We start from the raw sequence: 10,071 nt of genomic DNA, 5'->3' as shown, positions 1-10,071 counted from the left end.
GGGGGTTGCCTAGCCCATGGGCCGATCCACGCTCCACTTTAGGGGAAAAGGCGAAGGCGCGTCTGCGTAAGCTTCCGTAGTGTGGGTCCCCGTTGGCGATGCCAGGGGGTGGTCATTGTGATTCCCTCGCCCCGCCCCAAGTGGCTGATGGAGGCACTGAGGGCGCGGGAGACGAGGAAGGTGGTGGAGAGGGTGCTTGTGGGGGAGGGGAAGGGGAGGGAGGTGGATGCAACGGTGAAGGGGATTGAGATTGAGGTGAGGGATGAGAGTGAGGGGAGGAGGTTACGAGGGAATGGGAGGGGGGCTGGGAAAGCTGCGTGGTTGGACTCGGCCGGGGAGCTGTTGGGGGTGAGAAGAGATTGCAGGGCGTTGGCCATTGCTTGTTTACTTCAGGGGTTGCAGCAGTTATGCGGGTTTGTGAGTGCCCTTGGGCTCCCAGCCTGCGATCCAGATACTGACCAGCCGCGTAGAACTCGCTCATGTACTTCTCGGCTACGATATTCACGATGCTCGGATTCCCGATCCCGACACTCACCTCGTTGGTCGTGGCGGTCACCAACTTCGCTTTCACCCTTGTGGCCCTCTTGTTGATCGACCGTATCGGGAGGAGGCGCATTCTGCTCTGGTCGATTCCGTTCATGGTGGTGGGCCTCATCCTCGCAGCACACGGCTTCTCGTTTATCACGCTCGCTGCCGTCGATTCGACCGGTGACAAACCTACCGCCGCCCCTGCTCAGGGGGCGGCAATTACCATTCTCGTGAGCATCATGGTCTACGTCGCTGGTTACGCCTTGGGATTGGGGAATGTGCCCTGGATGCAGAGCGAGCTGTTCGCGCTCAACGTGCGGTCGCTTGGGAGCGGCATTGCCACGGCAACCAACTGGGGAGCCAATTTTGTCATAGGGCTGACCTTCCTACTGCTCATGGATGCGCTCACGCCGTCCTGGACATTCGTGCTCTATGCGGGAATATGCGCCGTTGGGTATGGGTTGATCTGGAACTTCTACCCGGAAACGGCAGGGCTGAGCTTGGAAGAAGCGGCGAGTCTTCTGGAAGATGACCGATGGGGTGTGCGTTGAAATACTTTGTACATCGAACCTGCATTTTGGTGGATCCTAGAATCTTCACGATGCATCCATGCGCAACAAGCGGGTTCTCCGTTGTGAAGTTAAGCTTTCCGCCGCTGGATCTGCGTGCCGAGGCAGTAAGAGTGGAAACCGGTAAACGAGGCTATTCTCGGTCACCAGCGGCAACTCGCGGATGGCGGATAGCGGACAGCGGAATTCCAAAGAAAAAGGAATCTGGCCCGTCGCATTCCCTTGGCACCCGCAAGCAGCCCTGTTGGGCAGCCAGGCACCGATGCAAAGTAAGAATGGAAGAAAAAAATTGGAAGAAGAAATTTCCCGATGGTGGCCAAAGTCGCAACCGGGAACGCCGTTCAGCAAGCCCCTGAGGTTTCGAGCCTTGCGGGACGACTTCCTCCCACGGCAGATCATCCTGTCTCTTGATTGGACGATGCAAGCCATGGCGCCCTCGATGGTGGCTGCGCTGCGGGATTACGTCAAAAGCGAGTCAACGACCCGGACTTAAGACGGGCGTCGCTTCTTGTCATCGAAACCCGAATCCCGCCCATTACAGATCTGTATTCTGTGTTTGTCAGGAGGGGCAGATCGAAGCAGAGTAGTAAGCAATCTACGTCAGCCATACTCCATGCATTACGGATCGATGCTGCGAGCTCAACACCATGACGAGTAACGGCTACGGACAAACCCGCAAACTAAGCAACAACAACCGAAGCATCTGGCCCCATTCTGATGGACCAGGCATGCAGTGGCCATTCTCCTGATCTGAAGTTGCGCTCCACTCTTGGGCTGTTAGGTGCTTCGGGATGGGGTCATTGAGGGTCACCGGCGGGCCTTGGCGGAGATGAACGGGGACAAATGCACCGCTGAGCTGGGATTCCATAATGAAAATTTACAAGCGAAGGACGGCGACGGGAGATAGCAGCATCCCGCGGCTCTATTGCCGTCTGTCATCTGCGGTTCGAAACTTGACCTTGTCATCGGCAGGAAGGTTGCCGGGTCCATCAACTCCATTTTTTTTTTTGAACAGCCCAGCAATGCCATGCAGTAAAAGAAAGGATAGCGCTGTTGGATGCGGCGACCCAAATTGGTAATCACGGATGCCGGCTGGAAAACGCGAATGCCGAGGCCACATCATGGACCCGGCCGAACCACCGACGGAACCGCTTGGCATGGGCAAACATTCAATGTGGACTCCAGTTTTTGTTCCCTTGCCCTGACGAATCCATGAATCATTATTCTTTTGCCCGTGAGCAAGTGCCCGGGATGTGTAGATCGATCTTCTTTATTAGGAGGGGGACGCCCCCCAAGAGGAGGCAAATTTCATCATCACTCTTCGAGCTACCACTCCATTAGGGACGAACCTTGGTTTTATATCGACTTCCTTACTATCAAATACAGGGTTCCACTGCTTCTCACTCTTGCTGGCTTGCCTGCCGGTGTGCTGTGCTGTTGATATCCCCCTTGAATACACGAATACACCGGATAGAAACATCAACCCTTCCAGGATACTAGGATTCAGTCACTCAAGACAGCCCAATGGTACAAGACAACGTAGACCGCGCTCTCGAGGCGGTCGAACACGATGCTTCTCTACGCCGTAGCGAGGAAATCGAACGGGTGGTCTCAGCGTCGTCTGTGTCCAGCTCGTCCACGGAGGCGTCCCAGCGGGGGACCGGGTTGAACCGTGTTGAGACACAACGGGATCTGGAACGCCACAACACCGAACTGAGCCGCATTCAGACAGCACGGAGTCAACATAGCGGAACAGTTGGGAGAGATGCTCGGGGGAAAGAATGGAAGAGGCCACTACCCAATTTCGGTGCCGGCAAGGAATACCCACCACTACTACCAAACCAGGAGGACTATGTTGTCGAGTTCGACGGGCCCGATGATCCTCTCCACGCCCAGAACTGGCCGCTGAAGAAGAAGTGAGTTCAACACCGCTCCCTACAACTCCTCTCTACCCCTTAACAGTGACAGAAAGCTAACGGCGGGTTCTATAGGATCGCCACGGCTGTTATGCTCGGCTTCACCACCATGACCGCCGCCTTCGGCTCGAGTATATTCTCCGCCGCGACCGGCGCAGTCGCCCGCGAGTTTGGCGTGTCTTCCGAAGTTTCCCTCCTCGGTGTCTCCTTCTACGTTCTCGGTTTCGCTACCGGCCCGACCTTCTGGGCACCTCTCTCCGAACTCAAGGGTCGCCGCCTGCCGCTGGTCCTCTCCATGTTCGGCTTCTTCATCTTTAACATCGCCAACGCCGTCTCCAAGGACCTCCAGACGGTTCTCATAACCCGTTTCTTCGCCGGCTTCTTCGGTGCCTGCCCTCTCGCCGTCGTGGCTGCCGTCTTCTCCGACATGTTCGACAACCGGACCCGCGGCATCGCCATCACCGTCTTCTCCATGACCGTCTTCACCGGCCCGCTCCTGGCGCCCTTCGTCGGCGGCTTCATCGTCGAGTCGCACCTCGGCTGGCGTTGGACCTCGTGGATTGTCTCCTTCATGGGCATCCTCGCCTTCGTGCTGGATCTGTTCTTCCTCGAGGAAACATACCCGCCCACCATCCTGGTCGGCAAGGCGGCCGAACTGCGGCGCCGCACCCTCAACTGGGGCATCCACGCCAAGCAGGAGGAGATCGAGATCGACGTGCGCGAGCTCGTCACCAAGAACTTCTCGCGCCCCATGCGGCTGCTCTTCACCGAACCCATCGTCACCCTCATCTCGGTCTACATGGCCTTCATCTACGGCCTGCTGTACCTCTTCCTGACCGCCTACCCCTTCGTCTTCCAGGGCGTGCACCGCATGTCGGCCGGCGTCTCGGGCCTCACCTTCTTCGGCATGGTCACGGGCCAGATCATCGCCGGCATCGTGGTGCTCCTCCAACAGCCCTGGTACCAGCGCAAGCTGGCCGCCAACAACGGCGTGCCCATCCCCGAGTGGCGCCTGCCCAGCGTCATCGCCGGCGGCGTGGCCTTCGCCGGCGGGCTCTTCTGGTTCGGCTGGTCCGGCTACCGCGCCGACATCCACTGGATCGTGCCGACCCTCTCGGGCCTGCTCAGCGGGTTCGGCCTGGCCTCCATCTTCCTGCAGTCGCTCAACTACCTGGTCGACGCGTACCTCATGTTCGCGGCGTCCGCCATCGCGGGCAACACCTTCCTGCGCTCGCTCGCCGGCGCCGGCTTCCCGCTCTTCTCGCGCTACATGTTCGAGGGCATGGGCATCCAGTGGGCGTCCACGCTGCTGGGGTGCATCGCGGTGGCCCTGGTCCCCATCCCCGTCGTTTTCTGGCTGTACGGCCACAAGATCCGCGCCCGCAGCGCCTTCGCACCCACTTTCTCCGCCAACAACAACCCCGCGCCGCCCGGCTCGGCTGACTCGTCGGACGAGGAGGGGGCGAATGCCGTGAATGAGAAGGTGGTGATGGAGAATGCGGCTGATGCTAGCCGGCCGAGACTGGATCGCGATGCGAGGAGTGTTGTTTGAGGGTGCTGTCGCTGGGAAACTGGCTGGTTGATGGATTGTAAAGTAGGAAGGCGGGGTTGTGTAATGTGCGCATAGTGGTGGTTGGTGGCTTTGCTTGAGCATCGGCGTTTTGGTTTAGGAAAAGATGCATGGCACGGGGGCATTTGAATACCCAGCACATAGAAACGTCTCTTCATATAATACGGCATGACATCTACGACCTCTGGGTCAAAAGAAAACTAGTTTTTAATGTACATCGCAAAAATCGACGGCGCATGTTGTGAGGTTTTAAATGGGATCCGTTCTTCTTCCTGCCTTATACACACACCTGAAGGCCCCCCCTCCTATCAAGGAGGAGGTTGGTTTCCCTTAATTTCCTCGAGATGCCATCGTAATGACAACTGGCGATGTCGTCCTTGAGCTTAGTTCATGATAAGGACCTAGAAGCAATGGAAGGACTGCTTGCGAAGCGCAATTGTCGGTTCAAATGTTTGACAAGTACCTTAGGTCAGATGAGGGCGGGGCAGTTGCGAGTGTCAGGGTCGCCATTTCTAAGTACGATGTACAGATATAACATATCTCACGCTACCCTTGATTTCCCGCCGAGTCTGAAAGAGCAACGCCCCCCAAAAGATATTGCAAACAAAATCAAACGCTCCGCTTTTCAACCCATGATGTGCTCCAACCCCCCAAGTAAATCGACTCTCCGCAATGCAAGGCTACTACTCTCGTAAGCACCAACTCATCCACCAGATTGGTCGTGCCGCAAGGGTTGTGTTTTCCCAGGCCCGCGACCATCCTACATGCTGTCCTGCCCATGCGCGGGGTGAAAGGGGCAACGATATGGTTCCAGCTGTGCATTTAGGACATGAATGGAGTCCCTGTAACCCGTTCAAGAGGCCGAAGACGTAGATATCAACGGAGGTGGTCCCGGAAGCCAATTACCCCCTACTAACTGCACGAGGCGGGACTGGTTGGAGACTGGGACGTCAAATATCTCGTTTGAGGTGGCCGGTTTTATTCCCTAGTCCTCGCGGCAAAAGCTGGCATAATCCTTACTAGGGAGCCGGAATCGACCTTAAGTTGCCTTGGCGAAGGCCGCCCACATCGTCGGCATTTGATCGCCCTTTGCAAGGAGGTCAGGGCGAAAGGCGACGTTATTCCGGGCTGTCACTGTCGTCCTTATGTGGGGCTCTGCCTGAACCGCGGTTGGCGGCCGCAATCCTTCGATGGTGAGGCTCTCCCGTACATCACCTGGTCGAACGTGTTGACGACATGCCGTCTCGACCTGATATGGCTGGATTTGAAACACGGAATGAGTGCTCGCCCGGCCGCAGAATCCAATGGCAATTTCCGTTTGTCGCTTGCTGGGTTGAGCTCTCGGCGTGGCCATTGATGGGACGACCTCGACTTTGTTGATGGTCCCCACATCACCTCTCGTGTTCGCGGAGGCTTATGACGGCAAGCTATATATGAAGTGTCAGCAGTGGGCCGATAAGCAAGTTATCACTGCTACATACCCTATTTTCCGAACCATAGACCAAGCGCTGGCCCTCGCAGTCCCACCCCAAACAGGGAATGGCATCCTCGGAATCGGTACCCGTGTTAGGGCTTTGCCAGCCCGGCTGCGGCACCCAGCTAGCCTTGGGCATGGCGTGGTCACCAATTTTCCAAACAAGTATCCTGTCGTGTGTCGCCACGGCGATGAGTGACCCGTCGGGACTCATCGAGAGGTTGTTGACTGCGAGCGGTGGCGGCATGGTAATAGAATATTTTGGCTTGACCTCGGCACTTCGAACATTCCACACCAGAACGGCCCCATCCTCGCCCCCGGATACTAGCAATCGCTCGTCTTCGGCAGGGTCGTTTTGCAGCGGTTGCCACTTGAGGCTTGTGATGCCACCGTCGTGCGCAGGTATTGAGCGGCGCTTTCCAGACTCATCCCAGATCTAACGCAACCATTGTCAGCAAGCTACATTAATCTCTTTCTTTGTCAGCATCGCAAACCCACGTCAATGTAGCCCTTTTCGCTCGCGGTCGCAACCAGCTTAGACCTCCAATCGAACTCGACGAGGCTGAAGCGTTCATCCGTGCCCGTCTGGAACTCTCTACCCTGCACAATCCCTTGCTCTGTGCATCGGAAGGAGACTAGCAGGTCACCGCCACACAAGAGGAACTCGGTCTCGCTGATCCATGTCGCATCGAGGCTGTCGGAGGGGAGGTCGTGGTCTAGGACATGCGATAGGGAGTTCACCCTGGAAGGAGACGAAATGTGAATCAGGGTTCTCGGTTCCGCCATCCCACCGCTTAGATCCGGGCTAATGGCAAGAAGGAGGTTGTTGTTGGGGCTCCAGCAGAGATTAGTGACGGGGGTGTCGAGGCCGTCGAAGCGGTGCATGCTCGTTCCATCCATAGAGCAGATGCTCACCCGCGACTTGTTGCCGAGTTCCGTGCCAAGCGCGATGAGCTCTCCGTTCGAGCTCCATGCCATGGCTGAGACAGTCGCATTCTTGGGGAGGTCGTCCTCGACGATGCTCAACGATGATGGGCTGGGGGAATCCACGTGACCAGGCTCCGCGTCTGGGGCGGTTCCACAGGGTAATGTCCAAATGCGGGCTAGCGCATCTGTACCGGCGGTCGCCAAGAGGGCTGGGTCCCGGGGGTTCCACTCGCAGAGGAGCACAAGAGGGTTTTCGCTCGCTTCCTGGGATTCGTCGGCACCCAGTCGCAGAAATACGGTGCCCTGCGTCAGATCGCGCACCTTTTCGACCTGCGTGCCGCGAGACGGGCCCTCGGTGCGCAGGAGCGGGGACTCGGCTTGTTCGCCCTCAAGCGGTGACGGATAGGCGTGGTTGTTGTCAGGATGTTGGTGGTCGATTTCCATTGGCGTGGTGGCTGAATCGACCCCATTCTCGTAGCCGTTGCTGAGCCGCTGTCGCTTTGCGGGGGATCCATGCGACAATTCGCGGTGATGCTGCCGCTCGACCGCCCGTTTCCGCGGGTTCTCGATTTCCTCGGGTTCGGCCTCCAGTTCGAATTCCTCATCGTCCTCCTCATCCTCGTCCATCACCACCTCGGGCTGGAATTTTAGCGGCCCAAACACCCCCCGCGCACCTGCATCGGCCGTTGCCGGCACATCGCGCGCCGCCTGCAAGCAAATGTCAGTAACCCCGACACTAGCGCCCCCCCCTGGGCCCAAAGCCACCACCAGCACACCTACCCGCCAATTCCATGCCGGGTGCAACCCCAACAGGAATGGAGGGCACGCCCAGAGAATTGGATGGCCATAAATGAGAGGAAGTCCTGAAATCGTAGAAGACACCGTACCTCGTGCGCAGCCGCCGAAAACTGCCTTTGGTAGTCTTCGTAGATGAGGCCTTTGTTCAGAAGCGACACCAGGGCATATGTGTTCACATGAGATGCGAAATCGAACTGCCTGTGAGGTTGGTGCACCCTCCACTCTTTTTGGAGCTTGGCGGCCGTCTCCCGATAATCTGTGGTGGTCAGTCTCACCTCACCCAGATTCAATGCCCAGGAGGGCAACAGGGCAGCAGCGGGGCTCTAGAAAGAGCTCGCCGCGACAGTGCACCTACTAGATTCAAGCAGGTACCTAAATTTTGGAATCGAAAACGTCGAGTCAGTGATCAGACCGCCCCAAACAGCGCCCTTGGCTGAGTCTTTCGGCGAAGTAAAAAAAACAACGAACCTCCAGACAAGAAAGTTGACCCGGTCCGTGTCAAGTAGCTCCTTCATTGTCGGCGCGCCGGGGTTCGGCAGTGAGTGGCGAGAGCGACGCAGCAGAGGTATTGATGCCGGGCGTAGCGATGAGAGCGCGCGATGACGGGCGCTCGGTCGATGAGCAGATCGCGAATGGGGTGGTTTTGGGCAAGAATTCGGTGTTGAAGGGTGAAAAGCAACCTCGAAAGCGCCAGGCCGAGATTTGAGATTGGCAGTGTTCGGACCACGGGCCAGCCAGTGCGGGTTTGTCAAGCGTGAGGCATGGGTCCCACCTCACCAGCCAAGTGGTCCCTGCCGCTTGTTTAGGCGAACGACTTGGATCGCGGTACGGAACCAGCACCTCAGCCAACCAAGCAGGTAAAAGATCAAACGGCCAGCCCCGCGGGGTGCTGCGTGGCGACCAGGGGGACGGACAGAGAGCATCGATCGCTGATCGAGTTCTGATCTATCTCATTCAACACACGTGATGGAAGCTATCGAAAGACTCGACAAGAGAAACACGCGGGTTTTGTTTGTCGTGCTGGACCATTGATTGTATTACCATTCAACCATGAAACACCCTGGTTGTGGACCGCCGAAAGAGTTCCAGATTTCTCTGCGCGAGGATGCAGGTCAGACCTGGCCCTGCACGCCATTTCGGGCTAGCAGCTTCCATTCTCGGGAAGGCGATGGCTGTTGAAATGCTTTACGAAATACAGTTATGACTGCACCGAGATTCTTGTAATGCACCACGTTTTCAAACATCACGTTCTCGAACTCGACTGCAGCTCTCGCGATTTAAACATGGATTCTCGAGAACATATTACTGTTTTACTTGTAGCGAGTGATAACTATAGAATCTAAAAGCGAGATCTCCCCCGGGCAGGTGCGACGGCTGACCCATCCTTCGGGATTTTATGCTCGATGTGACAGATGGTCCCGTTCAATGTTACCTTACCTTGCTTGAACCGCACTTGTTTCAGCCAAAAATTTGCCCATCACACTCAGATTGCAACTGGCAGCGGGGACCAGCTCCAACCCCAAGCTCTACGGCTGGCGTTTACTGTGAAGGCATCGAGGTATCGTATGCTGCCTTTCGCCACGATAGGGCTCGGTATCTCGCCTCAGCCTGAGGTTCACCGGACTGCCGGAGCTGTGGAGGAAAACATGAATGTTTGGGGAGGAACGGTGGGGCCAGTACTGAAATTACTGTCCCTGTCGTACATGCCAATTTCGGGAAGGCGGAATCCCTCCACATCGAATCTGACCCGACGCCGCCTTACGAGATCCCGGCCGCAGTTCTGCAGGCAGGCCTTGCCATGGGACTTGGGAAAAGGACGCAAGGGGAAGAACAGACCTTCATTTCCTGCTGGGGTGGAGGAAGACAATGGCCCAAAAGGAAATGGCCCGCCCTACGCGTGCGACAAGCAAAAAGGTCCCAGGGCTGAGAAATTGCGGGGGCTCGGGAACAGGGGAAACAAAGGAAACAACTGCCATCCTTCGAATCAAAGAACTCACGACCTTGCCCAATCAAGGGGGCCATCGGATGGTGTCTTAGGGTCGCACCCATTGGCGACAAAAAGGTTGGGGTGTCATGTTTCAGGGGTGGCGGACCCAGCGGGCGGTTAATCAGGACGACAGTTGGAAGCTGCACGGTTTCTGCGGCGTAGTGTACATGTAAGGTATGTGTGTCAATATTCATTCGTACTTCGAATGAAGTTACCGTTGCCCCGCATAGTGTCATCGGTATCATGAGGATGCCCAACCTCACCTGTGCGGATTGGGCAGCCTCTGGCCATCAAGCGCGAGG

At 57.0% G+C, this 10,071-nt stretch overlaps 3 protein-coding genes across 3 annotated transcripts; 2 read left to right on the top strand and 1 right to left on the bottom strand.

Moving 5' to 3' along the window:
* Positions 1-506: 506 nt before the first annotated feature.
* CHGG_10203 (uncharacterized protein) lies at positions 507-1,079 on the top strand (the record flags this gene model as incomplete). The annotated part of the gene is made up of 1 exon (XM_001228129.1): positions 507-1,079. The coding sequence occupies one exon, from the start codon at positions 507-509 to the stop codon at positions 1,077-1,079; it is 573 nt and encodes a 190-aa protein (XP_001228130.1).
* A 1,542-nt stretch (positions 1,080-2,621) lies between these two features.
* CHGG_10202 (uncharacterized protein) lies at positions 2,622-4,565 on the top strand (the record flags this gene model as incomplete). Its single annotated transcript, XM_001228128.1, has 2 exons — positions 2,622-3,013; positions 3,089-4,565. The coding sequence occupies 2 exons, from the start codon at positions 2,622-2,624 to the stop codon at positions 4,563-4,565; spliced, it is 1,869 nt and encodes a 622-aa protein (XP_001228129.1).
* Positions 4,566-5,974: 1,409 nt separating this feature from the next.
* Positions 5,975-8,297, bottom strand: CHGG_10201 (uncharacterized protein; the record flags this gene model as incomplete). Its single annotated transcript, XM_001228127.1, has 6 exons — positions 5,975-6,010; positions 6,065-6,493; positions 6,556-7,692; positions 7,872-8,038; positions 8,138-8,154; positions 8,251-8,297. 6 exons carry the CDS (start codon positions 8,295-8,297, stop codon positions 5,975-5,977), a joined length of 1,833 nt encoding a protein of 610 aa, XP_001228128.1.
* Between the last annotated feature and the right edge of the window lie 1,774 nt (positions 8,298-10,071).

This window comes from Chaetomium globosum, genomic scaffold (genome assembly GCF_000143365.1).
Source record: "Chaetomium globosum CBS 148.51 scaffold_7 genomic scaffold, whole genome shotgun sequence".
In the NCBI taxonomy this organism is placed as follows: Eukaryota; Fungi; Ascomycota; class Sordariomycetes; order Sordariales; family Chaetomiaceae; genus Chaetomium; species Chaetomium globosum.
The sequence above is the reverse complement of the archived record's forward strand: the minus strand, read 5'-3'. Positions and strand labels throughout refer to the sequence as shown.